The sequence below is a fragment of the Lineus longissimus genome, chromosome 4, assembly GCF_910592395.1.
Source record: "Lineus longissimus chromosome 4, tnLinLong1.2, whole genome shotgun sequence".
Taxonomy (NCBI): Eukaryota; Metazoa; Nemertea; class Pilidiophora; order Heteronemertea; family Lineidae; genus Lineus; species Lineus longissimus.
Genome location: NC_088311.1, coordinates 24,581,437 through 24,604,526, shown reverse-complemented (window position 1 = coordinate 24,604,526; position 23,090 = coordinate 24,581,437). Strand labels below are relative to the sequence as shown.

The 23,090-nt window shown below is 41.1% G+C and overlaps 1 protein-coding gene across 14 annotated transcripts in view; it reads left to right on the top strand.

The window, feature by feature from the left end:
* The window catches only part of LOC135487041 (dystrobrevin beta-like), a 59,846-nt gene that overhangs the window by 26,540 nt on the left and 10,216 nt on the right, over positions 1–23,090 (top strand). For 8 of the 14 annotated variants that reach the window (XM_064770349.1, XM_064770336.1, XM_064770340.1 and 5 more), the window contains 11 exons: positions 6,936–7,016; positions 7,709–7,922; positions 9,418–9,503; positions 9,926–10,077; positions 10,298–10,421; positions 10,708–10,874; positions 12,926–12,964; positions 16,615–16,745; positions 18,805–18,906; positions 19,809–19,908; positions 21,901–21,981. In XM_064770349.1, coding sequence (XP_064626419.1) covers positions 6,936–7,016; positions 7,709–7,922; positions 9,418–9,503; positions 9,926–10,077; positions 10,298–10,421; positions 10,708–10,874; positions 12,926–12,964; positions 16,615–16,745; positions 18,805–18,906; positions 19,809–19,908; positions 21,901–21,981 — 1,277 coding nt within the window. The remainder of the gene's footprint in view (positions 1–6,935; positions 7,017–7,708; positions 7,923–9,417; positions 9,504–9,925; positions 10,078–10,297; positions 10,422–10,707; positions 10,875–12,925; positions 12,965–16,614; positions 16,746–18,804; positions 18,907–19,808; positions 19,909–21,900; positions 21,982–23,090) is intronic. The other 6 variants (XM_064770337.1, XM_064770339.1, XM_064770344.1 and 3 more) reach the window with 6 other exon arrangements.

The window sequence follows — 23,090 nt, the reverse complement described above, 5'->3', positions numbered from 1 at the left end:
TTATATGAGCTGCTCAATCAGCTCTACGACCTGAGCATTCTGACTGATACCCATTTTACACCGGGTTGGAGTAAGGCAAGTTGAACTAAAAGATCTGCCTAGAGTTTCACATCAACTGTTGGGGTTTCAAACCAGGAACCTCTTGACCGCTAGCCAAGAGCCCAAACCGTGAGTCCACATGGACAATCAAAATAGCAACAACAAGAAATTGTTTAATAGCATTGCTTTCTTTTTCCCATAAAAGCCAATCTAGCTATGTAGTGATACAAGTTACAATATTTATAATCCACTTCCATATGTGAACAACACTCAACACGACCGTGCATCTTACAAAAAAAGCAGCTTGTTTGAAATGGTATGCGTGTTGGTGGGTGCATTTGTAGCGGCTGCTTCCAATTTATTGCCATTAATGGTTCTCTTGAGAGTAGTTCCCTGTGATGGGGATTGTTATAATCTTGTGCCGATGCTTTCATCCAAGCTTCATGCAGCAGTTTGGGGAGGAGTGATAGCGAGATGCCTTAACCCATGAAAGGCTGAATGTGACCAATTCATTTTTATCACAAAATTGTTTCTATGATTCAACTAAAGTGGCTTTGATAATAACACTTTGGACCTGGTGGATCACAATTCCAAAGTTGTATCTAACTTATCTCCATAACAAAAAGTTTTTCGCCCACGACATGTCGAACAGATATTGCCAGAGGTTATAGAAAATTTAATTTCCCCTGTAAAATGTCAATGTGTCATCTCAGATAAAACCATGATATGCCAACCAGCAAAATTTTCCCGCTGTATGATCAGATTTTTAATCCAGTTTATGGATACGCTGATTCAGGGCCTTGGGCTTGATTACAATGGCCAACATATAAAGACTGAATCAGTATGTTCAGCATGTTTGGTGAAGAATCTGATTGTGTGCGGTAAATCAGCTGGGTATGGATTAACACTTTCAGCGCCATCTGACGTAATTTTACGTCTTGCAAGTTCACACGGTTGAGCCATCCGACGTAATATTACGTCGCGTTTTTAAATTTCCCGCTTTGTCTTCGAGGCGACTAGCAGCGCAGTATAGGGGAAAACAATTTAACTATACAGCGCTTGAAGTGATAGTATGATGTTCAGCCAATGTGCTATTTATAGCCAAGATTGTCTGCATTCGAATAGGCGCAATGGCGGGTCGAAGATTGATGACGGGGGCAGATGTAGCCGAGAGTATGCCAAAAAGTGGGTATTCGGAAAGACACCAGATATTACTGTTCTATGTGTGGGGTACCATTGTGCAAAATCAAGTGCTTTGCTGACTATCATTCCAAATTAGCATTGTAAAGAGATCTAACAAAGAAGAACCAACACAGAAAATTTCATGTAATTATCTTTATTCCTTCTATTGTTTTCATAATTTTGAAAAAGGGTAAAAAGGGGCGTAACCTTGGCCCCTGGGGGAAGTACGCTAAATATGGCTGGGCGCTGAAAGTGTTAAGATTCTCATTTCCATTCCGTTGCAAATGTAGCAATCTCCCTTGAATGACTTTCTAATAACAAAATGTACATCCCTTTACAATTATATTTTGAGTTGATAAAGACCGCATTCATCAGCCATGTTCAGATTGTTAGGAGTGAAATCTCCTCTCTCCATCCGAGTGATTGAAGGTCCATCAAATGTACATAGTGTAGTGTGCAGCATGGTACATTGATATGGACAGGACAGTAGCCTAATGATTTATGACATTTGTAATAAGACTAATTACACGAAGTGACCCGGGTCTTTGATTAAGCTTCACCAACCTTCAAGTTAGATTCATCATATTAGAGTGATAGTCAGCTAATGGGTTTAGAATCATCTGAGTTAATGCTGAGGTTAATGGATAAGAGAATTAGTGCACGAGGTTTGGTATGACCAGTCAGAGGATGAGGAAAACCACTGCAGGATCAGAGGATTGCACAGGGTTTGGTATGACCAGTCAGAGGATGAGGAAAACCACTGCAGGATCAGAGGATTGCACAGGGTTTGGTATGACCAGTCAGAGGATGAGGAAAACCACTGCAGGATCAGAGGATTGCGCAGGGTTTGGTATGACCAGTCAGGGGATGAGGAAAACCACTGCAGGATCAGAGGATTGCACAGGGTTTGGTATGACCAGTCCGGGGATGAGGAAAACCACTGCAGGATCAGAGGATTGCACAGGGTTTGGTATGACCAGTCAGAGGATGAGGAAAACCACTGAAGGATCAGAGGATTGCGCAGGGTTTGGTATGACCAGTCAGGGGATGAGGAAAACCACTGCAGGATCAGAGGATTGCACAGGGTTTGGTATGACCAGTCAGAGGATGAGGAAAACCAATGAAGGATCAGAGGATTGCACAGGGTTTGGTATGACCAGTCAGGGGATGAGGAAAACCACTGCAGGATCAGAGGATTGCACAGGGTTTGGTATGACCAGTCAGAGGATGAGGAAAACCAATGAAGGATCAGAGGATTGCACAGGGTTTGGTATGACCAGTCAGGGGATGAGGAAAACCACTGCAGGATCAGAGGATTGCAGTGGGTTTGGTATGACCAGTCAGAGGATGAGGAAAACCACTGCAGGATCAGAGGATTGCACAGGGTTTGGTATGACCAGTCCGGGGATGAGGAAAACCACTGCAGGATCAGAGGATTGCACAGGGTTTGGTATGACCAGTCAGGGGATGAGGAAAACCACTGCAGGATCAGAGGATTGCGCAGGGTTTGGTATGACCAGTCAGGGGATGAGGAAAACCACTGCAGGATCAGAGGATTGCGCAGGGTTTGGTATCACCAATGTGGGATTGGAGCTAGGATTGGTCCTGAATGTGGGAAACCACTATGGCAGTCATGAGCTCCGATGTTGTAGCCATGTTGGAAACTGGAAACGCCGAGCAGTGGGTCAGGATCTCCTTCACCAAGCTGATGATCTCTGGGCCAGAATACTGCGAACACCAAGCACTGGGTCAGGATCTCCTTCACCAAGCTAATGATCTCTGGGCCAGAATACTGCAAACACCAAGCACTGGGTCAGGATCTCCTTCACCAAGCTGATTTCCTCTGGGCCAGAATACTGCAGCGCCAAGCACTGGGTCAGGATCTCCTTCACCAAGCTGATGATCTCTTGGCCAGAATAAGTTGCCAACAACAAGTATGTAATGGTTATAATTGTATCAAGACACTTTATGACCAGAAACGTTCCATGATGGCTATCAACTGCCATTACTGGCAAAGTGAGTGGGTCGCTCTTCAATTTTGACCGTTCTCGAACGCTGAGAATGTGACGTAGACAAAGCGCTCTAATTGGAGGAATCACTCACAGATGATTATGAAGGACCTTTGAGGAAGAAAGAAAGGAAATGTTTGGTGAGAATCGCTCATGAAGGACCTTTGGAAGGGAATATCAGCTGAGAGGTTCCCCCTTGTCATCAGCTGATCTAGCTTCTTCCCCATCAGGTCTTGCACTTCATACTGTGGTTAGAGTTGCTCTGAACAAAACTCAACAGAGTTCTGTGTGACAGAACCAATACCACAGTACATTGCAAATGTTACATGCATTCAGAGGTTATGCCGAGGGAAAGAAATCAATTTTTCTTTGCAGTAGTCATCATTAGAAACACTGGGGAACTAATTAGGACTCTCTTGTTCAACATTCTATTGCAGTAACCACTTGCAGATAGACTTGATGTCTTCAGTGGAGTTATTACAGTTTCCCCCAACAATAAAGACAGTCGCAACCATTGGCAGAGTTGAAGAGCCTTCAAGTTGAGTTTGGAAGGTCATAGGTCAGAGGCTCAGCTAGTGCAAGTCGGTACTAGCAAGTCCAAACCACTCTTCAGCAGTCAATCCATACAAGAGATCAGATGACACATCCCCTATATATCACTGCACTCGTCTCCCAGAGTCAATGACCGTCTATCAATACAAGAAATCTGAGTAAATACGATTTAAAGTCGATGTTCCTTCAGCATAATGATTGATGCGGTGAGCATTAATCAAAATCACACGTCCCATTCCCAAGATGCATCCCCTTCAACATCGTAAAAATAGACGAAATTTCGATCAAGTGTTTTATGGATTGGTGTCAGTTTCTTAACAAAATCAAATCAGGTTGTTTTAATGAAAATCTATCTTTCTGGCTAAACCTGATACAAAAAGGTTAGTTTTAGAAAAAGAGACATTGATTTACATCAATTTCATCCACAAATGAAAGATTGATTTGAGATATTCAGTTGAGAGTTATTTCATTGTAGGGAAGTCTGCATCAGAGTTAAAGGGATTATCATTATCTCTTTTGCATGGTCCGGTTGAGCATTGATTTGGGGCTGTTTGCCTCATGACTCTTATCCAGGCCTTCTGGTTTTGACTATGTTCAAATGAGACTTATTGGGTTAGTGGTGTCCCCTGTGATGGTAAGGTCAGTCGTTTCCATTACAACAGAGTCATGTTAAGCTCAAGCAGACCCGTATTGAAGGAACAGGTAGTTGGAGGTCCCCCCTTATTTTCACAGCCCACAGAATAGACTTGTGAGGAAGATTAGCATGGGCATGCTGACTTACCCGCGGTGAACGTCAATCCTTAAGTCCTCTCCTTTCAAAGGATGGATGTAACGATGACAACAATGACAGTCGATCGGCATGAGCATGGGTGGGGAAACCGAGACTTTGACTCACACAAAGTGGGCCAACAGCATGGGAGTAAGATGATCTCTTTGATGGAGAGATCACATCGATCCATACACTGTACATTTTGTGTCAGTCTAACGATTTTTGGCTTGCCAATCATTAATCAAGGATACATTGATAGTAGCAAAGCAGGAAATTGATTTTCGACGTTATGTTTGGTCCGCCAGCATTCTCAGGCTGATGCAGGCGTCGACAGTAAATTGATTAAAACAAGCTGAAGCCAACTCTTTCAGGCCCGGTGGAGCGACCATCCCAATAGCCTTTGTTCCGAGAAGTAGCTCTGGCCTGATTTGAATAAAAATTCTGCAAAAATTACAAATATTTTTTTCACTTTTTTTTTGCTCAAAATGAACCAACATCACCAATCCCATCAATCCCAAAACTTTTTTGACTAGCAAAATTTTTCAAAATTTTGAACTGACTGATGAAAAAATTTCTATTACAAATATTTTTTTCACTTTTTTTTGGCTTAAAATGAACCAACATTCCATTATGGATACATTGAACAACCAAGGAATGTTTTGATAACTTGATTATGTGGCGATAAATCACACAAATGTTTGCTGCCTGGTGCTGACGTCCATGTCTGAACGTTTGTATGGTGTCTGATCCATTAGTCTCGCTCCCTGAATTGCCAGCAAGCATATTTTATTAGCAGTTTACTTTACAGTTAATCTCTGGCAAACATAGAACATGAATAAAGAAAAAACGGTTTATGTAATGTACGTCTTGCAGCATTGATAGCGTTGTAGCTGTGGCATAACATGGTCTCAATTTGCTCCGCCTCATCTTCTGTGATCGCCACTGTGAAAGTTTGTCCCGAAACGGCCGAGTAACAAGTGGGGTTATTGGCATGTAGTGACTCGATCTTCACCCAGGGGGAGTCCATCAAAAACATCTCAAGATTTTGCTTGCCCTGGCTGAGACACTGCTATGTTGTAAGCTCACTTGCTAATATAGGTCTTTGATTTGCGAATAATCCGAAGGTGTAGGGATGTGAAACTTTGAGGGCCAAAGATGGATCCTGGCCAACGGGCCCATGTTGATAATGTTGCCGCACCCAAGATTCTTTGCGACGTCAAGCCTCTAGACAGAGCTGTGTCCACAAATGAGTCATTTAATTATGATCACTCCTTTATGATTCCATATGTCCCAAAGAGAAATGATAATAATTAAAAGATCAAGTGTTGTTAACACATTGAATACACTTGACGAGAGTGATTCAGGCAGCAAACAACATGATGGGACTTAATCATAAGTGATATCTCTGACTTAAAATAATTCCATAGGCATGAGTGGTGGGCATTGAAAGCCGGCCATAGCCCAGTGAACACGAAGTCAGCCGAATCCCCTCTCCAAATATATATGGAATATCAAGTAGCTGCGTCTGGAAACTGGATGTCAGCCCCCTCCCCATATAGGTTGAAAACTATAAAATCCTCTATAAAGCTGACTTCAGCTTCAAAACGAAAGAACATATTGAAACGACGGTGTCAGACTCTGCTATAAAAAAGAAGTTTTATACAGTTATTTGATGCTGATTATCAGTTCTGTGGAGGTTTCATGCAATGAAATGGAATATCAGGACACTTGACTTTGGTAGCCATGCTGAGGTGTTAGTGTTGTTATTCAGCCTTCCATCAGGATGCAGCAGGGATGCTCTTAGACTGATCCCTGCACGCTCCTGCTCCCATCATCTCAGCCGATCTAGTTGGGGTCTTCTCCTGGGTTATTTACCAATTGGATTTTGATACCAGATTTATTAGAAATTGAAGATAAAACTCATCGTCATTTGCGTCTCTTGAGTTTCATTCAATGATGTGTTTTATTACATTTTGTAGTATTAGGATTGTCATAATAAGGTTGGATAGGATTATATGTGTTGCCATAGTGGCAGTAACCATGGTTACTATGTATGTCACTCTTGATACAGTCAAACATGTCCGAGGTTCGAATCGATCTGAAACTAATACTTTTGGAAAAATAAACTGTGTGAGATTACTTGTAATATTACTGGGCAATATGAATACACCAGTAAATACTTCTGGTGAAAACCTCATGCTCTTTAACACTAATCTTTCCGTAAACTTGTCGAGATGGAACATTGCATTAAAAATATCGCCCCTTACTTTAGAGATGAAAGAGCTCCTCCTAACTGAATCTGAATCATAATGAAAATGGATTTTGGTTCTCTGCTTTTTGTCGCTTAAATTCAAATTTCCCATTTGTTGTCTTTTCGTTTGCAGGGGCCCAGAATTTTGATGTGATACGATTCGCAACATATCGAACAGCATGCAAGCTCAGGTTTATACAGAAGAAGATAAACCGTAAGTATCATTCAAGTGTTGTGTGTGTCCTTGTTCATGTTACTTAGTTACACTTCAGGAGAACGGGGCTGTGCAGGCCCTCCATCATGTCGATGTATGCAGCATGTGTTTCGGCCAGGAATCAGTGAACACAACACTTGGAGTTCCCGTGGCCCTCATATATAGCCCCGGCCATCAAAGGGTGAGAAGTGGGAGTGGACCTCTCCTCAGCGCGGCATGATCAATAGGGATTTGCAAAAGCGAGTTACTGCGAATGAGGACGAGGGCCTCGGCAAACTGCCAAATGGTCGCGAGGAATGCTCGTATCTAATGAAGATGTCAAAAACAATTAGGTTCAGGCAACCTGCTGTAAGAGTAAACACAATTTGTGCAACATGATGTCCATGTTACAAGACCTAATATTGTTAGGGGAATATGCAACTTATAGGAAGCAATCAAGATATACTTTGATATTAAATTAGTCCAACTTTACTTGTTGGTAGTATGATTGGGGTCTGATGAAAAACCTTTATAGTGAATGAAGAGGGGTAGCAGGTTCTCACTTTAAGACAGGACTTGGACCTGGTACCCCTACTTGCTGCCATATATACACCACCACATGTAGCATCACACTGTACATTTCAGCTGTTTCTGTGCTGATATGTTGCATCTTCTGCCTCCATCTCACTGTGATCTCCCCTGTCTCGTTTCAGTCCACCTCGTCGATATATGGAACGTCATCGAAGCATTCCGAGAGAATGGCTTCAACACCCTTGAACCGAACATCGACGTGAACGTGACACGTGTAGAATCCCTCCTGTCTAGTATCTTCTGCCAGCTCAACAAACGTTTACCCAACACGCAACAGATCAACATTGACTATTCCATAAACCTCTTGCTTAATTGGTTACTCTACTGCTATGACAAGTAAGTGTCTGCTGTGGCTATGAAATTATCGCCACGTGATTTTTGGGGCTGAGGAAACTTCGAGCTGCAACAGCAATACCAGATGTCAGCAGACATGGCAAGTTTAGCTGAGTGGAAGCAGCCAGAGTGTTTTTGGGGGGCAGGCAAATTATTTAGGCCATGCTGCCTGTCAGCAGTCTCTGTGGACATGGCCAGTGTTGGGTCGGATGGAAACAGCTGGGGGGATTTTTTTGGATGAGCACATTCCTGTAGCTACTTTTGCAATAATCGAATGAGATGGTGGGTTAGCTGAGAATGTTAAGAAGGACATAATAGGGACTGACAGGGAAAAAAGGATATGTGTCACCTGAGTCTTTGACGTTGCCTCTTGTTGTTGCTCATTTCCTTCATTCAGATCATGTGAGACAACATCTCACAAAGCTTTGTCCACCCCTTGTGTGTTTGAAAAGGACAGCTCTGATGATAACAAACCCTGACATTTGGTTTGTGATGTCCTCCCTAATGCAACTATTGTTATCGGATATGGATAATGGATAATGGAAAGGGATAGCATAGCTGTATATAGGATGATACTGGTGTCCCCGAGATGTTTCCTGAGTTGTCAGCACTAAGTTAAACACAGCCAGCTGTTCATCCCATTCAGTCGAGCTGAAAACGTTTGGGGTACCGGCCAAGTCGTAGAGAATGGCAAAGTGAGATGATAATGAAATGGACTTCAGATCAATGGGTCATATCATGATATTGTCCACATCTACATTTGCTAAAAACTTCCCTTATCTTCCTGCAAAATATAGCTTTGATTTATCTGTGTTGATTTGTCGGAGAAAAGAACTGTTTCACATTCCATATCGGATGACTTATTTCCCCAGAGTCAGGTCAGTTTGATAATGAACCATGGCAACATATCTTGGTCAAAGAAAAAACCAATATTTCATGTCACCAGGGTAATTCAGTAGCTATTTAGTCCGAGGCGGTAGATATTGGCCTGATAAATAATTAGGTTGGGCTTTATTAGATATGACAGGAACAGTCGAGAAAAAAGAAGATTCCTCGCCTGAGCTGAATCTGTTGGCTTGATTGTGCTCAGGATTCAGTGACTCTTTGCTGCAGCCTTCACCAGAATCCTTCGCTTTTATGATTGACCAAATGATTCAAATGATATCTAAACATACATTTTGGTTGTCTCAAGATGCTGTCCGATTGACACTACATCATAAGGGTGAAGTCAGATGCATTTTGGGTGCCATTCTAGATTTCTCAATAAACGGGTATACCACAGTCATGGTCGTCCCCATATTGGCAGACATGCTTCTCCCTAGAGTGGTCTCAACTGTGTGCATCAGGACAGGGATGAAATTAGGCAAATTAGACATTTGTCAGGTTTTCCCTCGTGTCACATGTTGATAATGAACCAACTGAGACCGTCTGATAAATCGTCTGGTTAGCTCTCTCAATCTCAGTATCTGTCTAACCCACATTTTTGTTGTGATTGCAGAGAAAGTCGAGGGAAGGTGCGAGTGTTATCAGTCAAAGTGGCCTTATCCACACTGTGTGCGGGAAAGCTCATGGATAAATTACGATGTAAGTATTCGGAAACATTGCTATTCCATCTTCGTGGTTCAGCCCGTCCGAAATGTCGATATACCATTGTCATTTCTCTGAAACAAAAACAGGTCGGGAGTCTTTTCAGATGAGATGAAAATCTGTGGTCCATTGTACCTGAGTGTCTATGCCAGGGCAAGTAAAAGATCCCACAAAAGGTGGACACTAGCCTATAGTGTACTCCATATCTCCAGCCAAAACCCAATAGGTTTACAATGCTGGTATTGATATGATGATGATGAAGTCTTGGAAACAGTGGGAAAATGTATTGAAATAGCAAGGAAAATGACTTTGAGAAAGGTTCCCTTCATTGATTGTCCAGATTCATAGTCTGTATTTGTAGTGGATACGATAGCTTATAGCTTAATAGCTTTATGATAGCTCAATCTGTTCTGTTTCAGATGTTTTTACTCAAGTCTCGGACACCAATGGCTTCCTCGTTCGTCAGAAGTTTGAGGATTATCTCAAGGATATTCTGGCCCTTCCGTCTGCTGTCTATGAGGGACCTTCCTTTGGATACAGCGAAAGTGCTTCAAGATCATGTTTCGATGGGGTTAGTATACGAAGATTGGTGAGATATCTTGACTGGCAAAGGGTAATTCTACCAAGCATATCCAGATTAAGTAGCTGTCAACCTAAATTGCTGTGCAAGACTGGTTTTAATCTGTGAGTTCATGCCAAAATGGTTTTGGATTTGGAGTGCAGACAACCTTGAGGTGCAATGATTCTTTCTGGGATAGGAAGAAATAATCTACTCTGCTTCTTATTTTCAGAGGAGCAAAGTTACAGTCAATGACTTCCTTGATACGCTGATGTCTGAACCTGGTCCCCAGTGTCTTATGTGGTTACCGATATTACACCGGATGTCAGCCGTAGAAAATGGTATGGTTAAGCAAAGTGAGATATCGGTTATGAACAAATTTAGGATACCTGTTCAGTTTAATGTTTGTGCATCCAGACCCTCATTGTCTTTAACTCCCATTATGAGCTGCTCAAAGCTTGGAGGGAGACAGAGGTTAGATCAACAAACACAAAAATAACAACTACTTTTCACAGCAGTCTTCCTCTCAGAACAAAGTCAATTGCATGCTACTCCGCACATGTACAGACGGTGTGCGGTAAAAATCCTAATGGTAAAAATGAGCCAGTAGGTGTCTAAAGTTTATTTATCTATCGATTTCAGTCTTTCATCCGATCCAGTGTGAGGGCTGCCATCGGGAGTCGTTTATGGGGTTCCGTTACAAATGCCAGCGGTGTTATAATTATCATTTATGCCAGGACTGTTTCTGGCGAGGTCGAACGTCAGGTAACCATAGCAACGAGCATGAGATGAAGGAGTATTCCTCTTATGTAAGTATGGGTCAAGGTTACTGGTGTGGTTGGTGATATTTGAGTTGCCTTGGTTACTCATCTGCTGATACATTCAGACTAAGGTGTCAAAGTCTCTCTTTGAACTTTACGCAAAGGAACCAACTTCCAGCCAGCAAGGGTCTCATTTTCCTGAAAACCTATTAAGCTTTAAAAGAAAGGGCTCATCTTCATATGTAGTGTAACTTCAGGGCAGGTTTACTGAAACCATATTAGCTAAAGTGGTTGCTGTTTGTACATAAATCAGCAGCTGATTGACCGAGGGCACAAAATGGTGTTTTCATTCCATAGAGTTCACTTTTGAGTCAGATTTTGTGAGCTTGCCTTCAAGCTAGGCTGAATGAGTTTGCAAATGCTTGGGTAACTTTGCTCTTCTTGGCATCTTGGAGTTCTAGAGTTGCCGTCAATGTAAGCTCTTGATGGAACAAGATGCTACAGAGCTCAATGGATCATTAGAAGGGGGCATGTTGGGAAAGAGTCATGAGAGCATAGTTACACATTGTGAAATCGACTATAGCCTTTGAAAGGTTGATCGTTATCAGTTTGATGCATCGTGCGTTGTTTAGATTACATTTTCAAAAATTAGGTAGGCTAGACATTTGACCTGATCACAACCCCAACTGGAGAAAACACTCCCCTAAGTCTGGAATTGTGATATGTGCAATTTTGTTGGGAGTAATGAATGCCGCTATGGTGTTCCCACATGAGTTTATTTTAAATGAGTTTGGTGCCTTAAAAGTGGCTTTGGGATAAGATTGTGTATTGCTTTTAGTGTACTGCTGTGGTTTTGTTGACCCTCCGCTGCATGCCACATTTAGCCTAGGTAAACTTTTTAGGGACTGAGCAATTTTTCACACCAAAATTACAGATGCTTTTGGTTCCCTGGTGTTGCGTCTGCTGAGGAAACTCACAAAGGTCATTCTAAGGCATTTTGGTTTACTTTTAGTGGCAGAGTCAGGGGTGGATCCAGGATAGCGGTGGATCCTGGTCAATATCAAGGCTTATTTCAAAATTCCATGCCCACTTTCAATGATTTTTCCGTAGGGCTAACCAGGGTCTGTACATAACCAGTTCACAACAGCTGTCATAATCATATGTCGCCACAGATGCAATCTGGGCCATCATTTCAGTGCATACCTGAGCCGACCTATGAAGGACAAAGAGACCAGGCTGGGGTTCGAACCCATGACCCTTGGATTAAAAGCCGGACTCCTTAACCAGTACACCACCGGGATCCACCTATGAGAGTCACCTTCAGTCCTTAAAGAGTTTGACACCAGCTATTATACCTTTGGTTTTCATGCACTTAGCACTTGCACCTCATCAGCAACATAGAATCAAATCTGAGATGGAACTAATTTCCAATGAGCCAGTATTTAAGTCAGTCTTTAGTCTAGAATGCTCTGGGATATAGAGTTTGAGAAATCAAGTTCACGTATAGAAAGCCTGTATTTTTACCCAAATTTGCTCATGCTGCCCGCCTGACTTAAAGTGCATGGCACATTGCACGTTCCTAAAAATGGAACTCAGAAAACATGCAAGCTAGTCAATAATTTCTTTGCATTTGATACCGACCCTGTTTTCAAGACTATATAACTTGCCCTGCCTGAATTACAGTTGTTACTTATGTTAAATATCTGCCAATGCTTTCACAACTTGGCATCTAACACTTTTTTCCAGTGAGTGAGGAGATTTTCCAGCCATTTTTTGCAAGGTATTTGTGAGCTCTAAATTTTATCCCTTTCGTGGTGAGAAAACCAACTGTTTTCATGCTCACATTGCAAAATACAACACATAACCAGCTAATTCACTGACCATCCCCTTAAAAAAGTTAATATTTTCACCATGGTAAATGATGATTTTACCTCAGTAAAAGATGTTTTCACCTTGGTAAATGATGATTTCATGATAGTAGATGATAGATTTATCATGGTAAAGACATCTTTTACTGGGCTGCTAGAAAAGGGTCATCAATGTTCACAAGGGCTAAACCTTCCCACAACTGTATTCGATTACAACATTTCACATTTCAGTCAGCTAAAAGCCAAGCCGACCCTGAGATAGATAACCAGGTAATTGTGTTGAAGGTTGTGCAATGACTCGTTGAACATGTTCAGTTTTGCCACTTTTCACATTAGTACAAACGGAGCGCTGCCTTCCCACTCTGCTTTTGAAGCTTGCACTAAACATTCTAGGACTAGTAACAAGGACTTCAGTGGATATCTTAGTTTACTACGGTAGATACGTCCACTACTTTGGTAGAGCAGTTCACTATGGTAGCTAGGTCCACTACTTGGGCAGATCTCAGTTCACTATGGTAACTAGGTCCACTTGTTTGGTAGATCTCAGTTCACTATGGTAACTAGGTCCACTTGTTTGGTAGATCTCAGTTCACTATGGTAGTTAGGTCCATTTGTTTGGTGGATCTCAGTTCAATACGGTAGCTAGGTCAACTGCTTGGGTCGATTGTATTTCACTTGGGTAGCTAAAATCACTGTTTGGGTAAATCTTATTTCTCTAGAGTAACTAGGTTCACTTTGGCACATGCCTCAGATTCAGTTAGCTCGATATCATAGCTCACTTGGAGTAAAATAGAACGGTCAATTAAGGTCAATTAGAATCAATCTCGGTTGACTGTTCTGAAATGTAGCTAATGATACAATACAACATGTTGCATTGGTGTTATGGTGTTTACTATACTGTATTGTAGTTATGGAGGTGCTGTGGAACACGAAACACTGCGTTGTTCAAGTCAAAGCGTCTTCACGAGTTGTGATTTTACAGTTTTACTACATTCACATTGTCTTCACGATTATTCTTGTGGTATGTTTGTGATGATATTTACATGTGTTACATGGAGTACAAGTTGTGTGGTCTTGATTTGCATCTGAGCATTTGGTGAAAGATTCAGACTTGCTGATTCTTCAATACTAGACTTGCTACTTTTGTTCAAGGCCCAATGAGAGCACTTATGATGTTGAAAAATTGCACTTTTAGAGCCAGTTAACTTCCGAGCAAGCAACAGATCGCGTATTGCCTGACCTCAGACATGTTATACCTTGTTCTTGACATGTCTGATGTAACCCATTGGGACACGCGACACTCCCTCTGTCATGATCGGAAGTTTATTGGCCCTGAGAAAGCAGCAGTGTGAGCACTGTGGTTCGGCCTTGAATAGCTAGATTGCAATAAAGTTGTTTGAAACAGGCCAAATAAGGACATATAACGACAATTTTGATATTCGTCTGGGTTTGATTGCTGGGGTTATAATGTTTCTCTTTATCGTCAGTAGATGTCTCCGAGTGTTTAATGCAAGTTTCCTGTGCGAGTAGGAAGCCTGTGCCTCCCTGCTTTCAGTGACGGCACTTGCCACAGATTTGTTCACAGCTTGGCTTTAACAGAGCCTACTGCCAGCGGCTCTTAGAAACTTTGAATGTTTTCTGTTCACCTGCGGCCTCCTCCCAGGGACCGTGAAGAACCCTGGGAATGAGGTTGTTTCACCTGCCATACTCTTTGAGAATTTTGTTGAGGACTTGAGCGTTTCAGTTTTGTTGATTTTTTTATTTTTGTGTTTCTACACAACCAAAATATAGACCTTGGTGCTGACATCACTTTTAGATTTGCCCTGTGTGTTTTGATGGAACAAAGATCTCTCATAAGTGAACTTATATAACTTTTGTTAACATAACTCTTATGTTATGACTCAGTTTAATTGTAAGAATCCCAGGCTACGAAACCAACTGGACCAGTCCCCAGGGTATAGGACATTCCTGCTCTAACTTTCAATCATAATTGCACAGATCAATATTCATGAAGTTAATAGCCCTGACCTATCACTCACTTATAATGAAAGCATTATACATAACACCTCGTTTAATTGGTTACTTTCATTTTGTTCTTATTCTAGGCACTAAATGACGCAATCAGTCTGGGAAGTTGTAAAATCGAGCTATATAACATCATCAATAGTTTTACCAACTTTTGCACCAAGCCTGGAGAATTTCATAGAATTGGCAAATTGATATTTTTGCCAGAACTTTCCAGACTGTTGTCATATTATCTAGTAACCATACCAGATCACTGGACCTTTAACCCCATTTAAGTTGCTAATCCCACCCCTAATGACATATCTGTAAATTCTGTTCCATCTCAGGTTGGTTACCTGCTGACATGTATTGTTACTGTGCTGGTCAGAACAAACACTCTCTTTGCATGAATAATGCAACCTTGTCTACAGCACTTGTCATTCACCTCGGCCAATATCGGATGTGCATGTTGAATGTCCTGCTGTGTGTAATATGATATGTTACTTTTGACCTGCACAGTATAGAGTGGTTACATGTGATTTTAGTGCAGAAGAGAGGCTTGTTCCAACCTGGGATGGAATGTATTGTAGCTGGCTATTATCATCCTCAACCTGTATATTTATTTCATCCTGTCAATGTTGAATGCTCCATAAAGAACAATTCAGAAGAGGAGCCATCTCAAATTGTTTTTGGTATCTGTCAATTAAGTACCTGCAGCTGATATCTTCTGTCAGCTGGTAGGATATCAAGATAGTGCCTGATGGCTCCTCATAAAATGGATTGTGTGTCACTTTAAGGGCATATGGATGGTTAGACAATAGAACCTCTCCATTATGGACACGGTTGCTACTGAAAAATGCTGTCCTAAACATAGAGGTGACCTGATTACGAAGGTCAAATCATAGAAATGGACAATTTGGGACCAAAATCACTGTCCCTGATAGCCTGACAATTGTTTACTATAAGCAAAGCAAAACAAAACATGAAAATGACACAAGGTCTGCTCTTTTATTTGTTGATAACTATCACTTCTGATTTCATTGAATGCTCTCCTCCCAACTGCTTTGTAGATTATAGCGCTAAGTATACATTGGAATTCTAAAAAATACGGGACTCAACATATAAACTCTCGGTTTACTTATCCCGATTTTAATTTCCGTTGATGTTAGTAATTTAGAAATGAAGATTTTCTAAACATTCTGATTTAGGTCAAATGTTATATGTCGATCTCTTATGTCTGTTCTCTCTGAGTGTTTTTTTCAAGATTCACCACTTTGTCATCAGTGCCCCCTGTTGTGGAGCATTGCTGTGGGGGAACAAAATGGCTGACTTATGTGACCAGCCTTTGATGTTTCCTACACTACGTCAGTTGTGACGTCAGAATCAACAGAGGCTGACCCCATAGCTCGCCAAGGTTCGGCCACTTAACCACAGGCGGTACTCATCAGAAAGAGGTGTATTGAATGTTCAATGAAGACCCTTCTTGATATTATAACTGTCTTCTTCCTGCTTGTTTGAAAATACTCATGGAGGTGGAAGATAGTTGAACAATGGTCCGGTATGATTATGGCCCTGGAAAATCACTGATTGCATGCCAGAACTGACATTGCAATGCCAGTAACCGAGTCTATCCATGCACCTGAGTCACCTCTCACTGGCCATGCATCATGTCTTCACGTCGTATTCCCGGAAACAAAACTGCAACTTTCCATTTTGTGGCTCTGGTGCATCTGACAATCTTGGCGATATCACAAACTCTGTGAATCACAACCTGCAAACTTTGAAGATTTTTGGTGAGTTTTCATATCGAGTTTCAAATTTCAGGTATAGTTGCTCAGTAAACCCATGGTAAGATGTCCGACCTAAGGTTGTCAAACAAAAGAAATCAGTTTGCTGTTTACCGTTCCTTGTTTCAGCAGTCGCCTTCTAAACAGCTTGGACATTCCATTCGGAAGTCATTCCGGTGTGTGCCCGCCAAACCCCCAAACAATCGAATACCACATTTCCCTGAGACGCCCGAGAAAACGATAGACTTATCCAACATAGTGTAAGTACTTTGTCATGTATTTCATGTTCTGGAATCTGAAAAAAGCTTTTGAGAGAAATAGCTGTTTTGCTAAACTCGGCACGACTCACTCGAGTGTGCATGGCTACACCTAATTTCATTCCTGTGAATGTCAAAATGTCAAAGTCAAAAGCGTTTGAATTTCAAATTATTGAAAAGTTCAAAAGGAAACGCGTGCCAAAGTGTCTGTCAATTTGAAGGGCTGTTTGACATGGTGTCGGCTAAAATACATTTGTTAACAAAAGTTTATTGATAAATTTAGACATTTTCAGGAAACAAATTCTCAATGTGCTAGCATGATGTGGAAAATATGCTAAAATGTAGGAAGTACAGTTGCATTGATAGATGCTTGGTTAGGCATTTTGATTTAGTTGGTTGAGAATGTTGTTCATGTACAAAGAGGTAAAGCATGGTCTGTACGTGTTAGGGAAACGTTCACAATCTCAGCACTTATTGCTGTGTTGAAAACTGCATGCGGATTTATTTGGATATTTGAACATTTGGATGAGAAAGATCATATTTGGATATACCAATACCATTTGGATTTATCAATTTCAGTTCGTTTGTATTTCATGTGGATAAACCTAACACTTCTTTGGAATAGATGATCTTTATTCAGAACATAGCTCTGACATAACAATCCATGGGGCTCGGATAAACCAATTCAAAAACTCTTACGTTTGCCTTTTTGAGAATATCAGGTGTCAGCATGCCTGGGTTTGTGTGGATGTACTCAGGTCTCAGGTTGGATACGTGGCCAACACCTTGCACGAGACGAGCTACTAGTCTTCTCAGGTATCTTTGCTATTGAAACTCATATCATGTCATGGTATCATGCTGTGGATATACGCCTCTTTGGTGATATTGAAAAGGTTTTTGGTAAACTACTTTGAGGTGGATGATCCTCGATATCACTGGCAACCAGGGCAACTCTTTGAGTACAGTTGTTATGTGCTTCAATTTCCTCCAAACCATCCTGGCAGACCAATCTTGTATGTTATATATGGACATGATTTTAAAATGGAACCCTCTGTCCATCCAGAAAACCCAAAATGGTGAGCTGGAATGCAATTATTTCTGGCAACCTATAATTAGCATCCAACTTTCACAAGTATATATAATATGATGTTCATGTTTCAAAGAAACAGACAGTGACTGTTGTCTATTCTCGTTAGAAAGATGTGTGAGGATGATAGCTAATAATTGATTGCAATTGTTGTTTGTGTCTGCTCTTCCCTGAGGGACCATCTCAAGATTCCCCAGTACCAGAAAAGATTAAACATGTCAAGTCTCTCTAGCTCTACCCCATCCTCCTCAAGAGACTAATAAGGGAGGTTCTTAGTATCATGGATTATAAACAACTGATGATTCTTTGAGTACCAGTAATGAGAGCTTCTCCCAGAGACTAAACTCGTTCGGTATTCTCTATCCTGACCCTCATGGTCTTGTACTCCTTTTAATCTAGAATATAAGGCTCAGCCTGACACTCATGCATTTGCTTCACCACTATCAGGCTCCACAGAGGTGATTGACTTGGCAATCTCAAAACCTTGTGTTCAAGATGAGTAATCTCTGGCATCAAACAATTCGGAGATTGTCCCTTAGCTTTGCTATGATGCTTGTTATATAGAAGTAGTGCTTATATTAGAAAATCATATTCATTCAAATCTGAAGGGAGACACACTGTTCATGTTAGCTTACTCAACTACAGGAACAGTTGTGAACACTTACAAATGTAAGTTCTGATCAACATTCGTGTGACATCCCAGACCACTCATCTGTAACATGTTTGTACTTGTCTTCGCCACAAAGACACAGGCGTTTCATTGGTTCAGTGATGCAGATTTTGTGAGTTACGTGGCCGAGCGGAAAAGGATGCCTCAGGTGTGATTCAGTGTTTTGCTTCTGCTCCGTGCAGTGTGGGATGTTCATACCACTCTGTGATGCTGCATTTCAAGCCTTGAACCAGAATGGTAGGTCCGTTATTGAATGTGATGTAAAAGGGAATTATGCTTGGATTTATCTTCTTCTTCTTTTGCAGGCCACCGACCCCAGTCCCTGTACATAATGGCATCCATGAAGGAGGCTCCTACACTCACTCCCAGGACCTCTCGTCACAAGACAGCGGATCAGCTACGAAAAGGTGAGGTCATTCGGAGATCTCCTTTGATATGAAATGTCCTCTTGGCTGGCTGTCTGTCATTATAGACGAACCTGTGGGCTTTAGTCACCTCTTCTTGTATGTTCAGAATTGGGGGTTAGAGTTAGCGGTTTCCTTTTCTGGGATGAAAAGACATATAGTTACACGGCCCACAAACAAAACTGACAGGTCACAAACAAATAAAGTCTAAAACAACAACCGTTTACTATGTTTGCCATAAATAAACAAATGACAATTTTGGGTTGCCTAATCGAGGTTGGTCATTATCTCGGTTGTAAACAGTGATTGGCGATAATTGTGCCACTCAATGGCCCTCTCACTTTCTAGGCTACTTGAGTCAAGCCCTCTGCCCATGTAGACAAACCTTTGTTTCTCGTGTATACACAGTTGATAGATCTGTATGCTCAATTGTCCACCTCATATCAAATCTGTGTCATTAGGAAGTTATTCTTATACTGTTATTCTATTTGTTCCATTTGGTTGGAAGTATAGATGAACAGTAGTTGGTTCTCCGTGTAGTCCTTGTGTACAAACTGATGACATTGGATGGATTCGGTTCAAATTTCTTTCCGATAAATTCTGTAATGAAATTTGTCATCATTGCTATTAATGAATTTTGGACACTCAGTTTCACATTGGTGTTTCACAGACAATTTCTTTGCTTGTTGGTGTATTCACTTTGGATTACTTCATAGTGTTCTCTGGATATATTGGTAAAATGAGTGTCATATACAGGAGTGGCTCTTGGTATTTTCGGTAAGTGAAATAATCTGACTATCATATCTGAATTAGCTGCTTTGATGCTATTTCAACTAAAATCCTTAACACTCTATATTCTAAGCCAAGTGATGAACAATTTTAATGATGTCTGACATGTTTTTCAGTCCAAGCAAAATGCAGAGCCTTGATTGCAACAAAGTTGAAGATGAACATCGGCTGATTGCGCGATATGCCGCGCGGTTGGCGGCAGATACAACAAACGCTGTAAGTCATTTACCACTTCATTCCAGTAACCTTTTTGTAAAACATAAGATGTTGTGATAAAATCAAAGATTTTCGTTGATGAATTTGCTTTACAATGATTTAGGAGGGTGGCATTTCAACTCTTATTGCTGGGTTTGGTTGACGTGTAGGAATTGGTTCTGGTAATGGGTGCTGGGTTTGGTTGACGTGTAGGAATTGGTTCTGGTAATGGGTGCTGGGTTTGGTTGACGTGTAGGAATTGGTTCTGGTAATGGGTGCTGGGTTTGGTTGACGTGTAGGAATTGGTTCTGGTAATGGGTGCTGGGTTTGGTTGACGTGTAGGAATTAGTTCTGGTAATGGGTGCTGGGTTTGGTTGACTTGCAGGAATTGGTTCTGGTAATGGGTGCTGGGTTTGGTTGACGTGTAGGAATTGGTTCTGGTAATGGGTGCTGGGTTTGGTTGACGTGTAGGAATTGGTTCTGGTAATGGGTGCTGGGTTTGGTTGACGTGTAGGAATTAGTTCTGGTAATGGGTGCTGGGTTTGGTTGACGTGTAGGAATTGGTTCTGGTAATGGGTGCTGGGTTTGGTTTGGTGATTATATCAAATTTCCTAACTCAATTCATGAGACACAGTGTAATCTGCCTGAACTTGAACTCAATATACCAGAGCCCTTTACAAACTTTGAATCCTCAGTATCATTATTATCTCTGGTTGTAGCTTTTGAGGAGACAGATTACGCTGTGTTTCACACGATCACTGAATAACTTTGGGAACTTGGAACTCATTTGACCCCCAGCTACTGTGCCCCGCAGATTTCAATGTCTGACCCCGGTTCATGCCTTCAGTCAGCTTTATGCTAATGTGTGTTTATTACCTTTTAAGAACCTATACTCTGGTGGGCGTGATCTGAATCGAATAAGTCTTAAAGGCCCACTGCATTCATAGAAAATCATACATTAGAAAGAAAGAAACATTCCTCAACCAGTACCACCTTATGCAATCGGGTCAGGAGTGGTGGTTGAAACTATGCTGGTAACAGCCAGATATAGACAAAAAACTTGCCCCAATGCTTTGTTGCTGGCTGAAATTTGAGGGCAAAAAGAGTGCTTTCAACCCATTAAGATCCATTTGCCCCCAAATTTCGTGCAGCCTCAAAGCAGATTGTTCCAGTGGGCCTCAATCAATGAGTTTTTGTGTGAAACTAGAACTCCAATGGCTAGCCTAACTAGTGATACATATTAGCTTACTGGCCATGATGAGCTTATCGATCAAGATCTTGTCAACACCAGAGAAAGTCTACCACATTGATGTTCACTTGCCACTCAAGAGATATATGCCATTCATTCTTAATGACCTTTGTTTGTCATCTGTCACAGTCAAATCATATTTGTCTGCAAGAACACACTTTGATTGACAGATCACTTGTCATTTTAGGGGCTGTTTAGTTCACAGCCATCAAATACATACAGTTCTGGTCAGAGGTAACTTCCCTTGCCGAGTGCAACATCTGTTGAACATTCCACTGGAGACCTGCTCTGGCGTGTTTAGTAGTACCAGCTCCAGTCGCAATGTGCAGTTTGTATTTTGTGGTGAGGCAGTTGTATGTTGCAACAAGGGATGTTGCTCATGACTAGAACTGTAAAACCATTGGATGTTCTGTGCAACAACTGCACATTGCCTTGTATTATGTCGCAAAAGTGATTTGCAGAAAACAGCTTGAAGTTTCAATTCCTTGTCCTGTGTATATTGCTGGGAGACGTTTACAAGAATCTATGGCATATATCGACCTTTGAAATACTGACAAACACATCATGCATAAGCATGGGTGATTTGGTAATTCGAATTTCAAAAATTGGGTTTGAAAACTTTGAAAATTTTGTCAGTGGTTCAAGGGTGCCCTGCACTTTGTGTGCATGTGGTCGTATCCAAGTATTCTCTTCACCCACTAATGCATACTTTAAGTTTATGACTTTTATTCAGCCATATTTGAGTTTATGATTTGCTATTGCAGTGTCCCACTACAGTTACTGTTGCGAGCACACCAAGTACATCATCTGAACCGAGATACAATCCCAAACGAGTACAAATTGATGTGAGGACCAGTTTTTGATTTCATCGAATGATTTCTATGATTGTTTTTTTTGCATTCTGATCTTTTCCCGATAGACTGTCATGCTTCAATTCAATCTCGTGCCATCTTAGGTTTTTGGCATCAAATGTTTGAGTGTTATTATTATTGTTCGGAAATACAGGAAAACTTTACCTGGTACTAGTTAGTAGACAAATGCATGTACATATGTTATCAATTAGTTGGCAAAATAATGGCATCACAACTTCACATGAAAGTAATCACTTCCTTTATTCACTTTAGAAATTAGGTGTTAGGTTCAGATAACACTAGTCACTTTATAACTCTCATCACAGCCTCACAGTCGCATAATGCAATTCTTTTCATTGGATGGATGAAAATTCCCAAATTTGTTCAAATATCCATGCCTACAGTGCCAAAAAAAACATAGAGAATGCCACATTGTCATACACTATCTGATCCCAAATTTGCCTGCAAATTCTCCGACCTGATAGAAATGCTATTTTCAACAAAGTTAAACACAGTTTTTATTTCCCAGGGTAGAAAGAACCATTCATTCCCTCATACCCTGCTTCAGTAACAATAGCAGTTTACATACATTCCTTTCTATTATCACTAGAAATTGTACTGTACTCGTCAAAAGAAGCTTCCTATGTCAGTTGCAATGTTTAGGGGGGGGGGCGACTCTTTGAACAGCATCACAGAAAGCTTCACTTCCGTGGTCTCAAATTGTTACTGTTGACCAGTACAGTATAGATTACTTGGTCCTTCCTGGTTTGAATTTAAGCATGTTTCTCTTTCTCTGACCGTGGCCTTGTTTCAACGCATAACTAATGGTTCACATACTAACTCTGCTTGCGTATGTCTTGCTTATTGTAACCTTCCAGTTTTACTGTCCTATGAAACAGGATAACTTTTGTGATGGCTGCATGCAGTAATCATGTTTTGTGTTTTGACATGAATTAATCAAGTATTTACCTCTTTTAAAGTAGGAAGGAAGAATTGAAATTCCTTCTAATGGTACATACCCATAAGCTTCATGTTCACCTATGGCTTTACCTTACTCTTTATCAACTTTGCTTATATCCTGCAAAGAACAAGTAAGATACCAA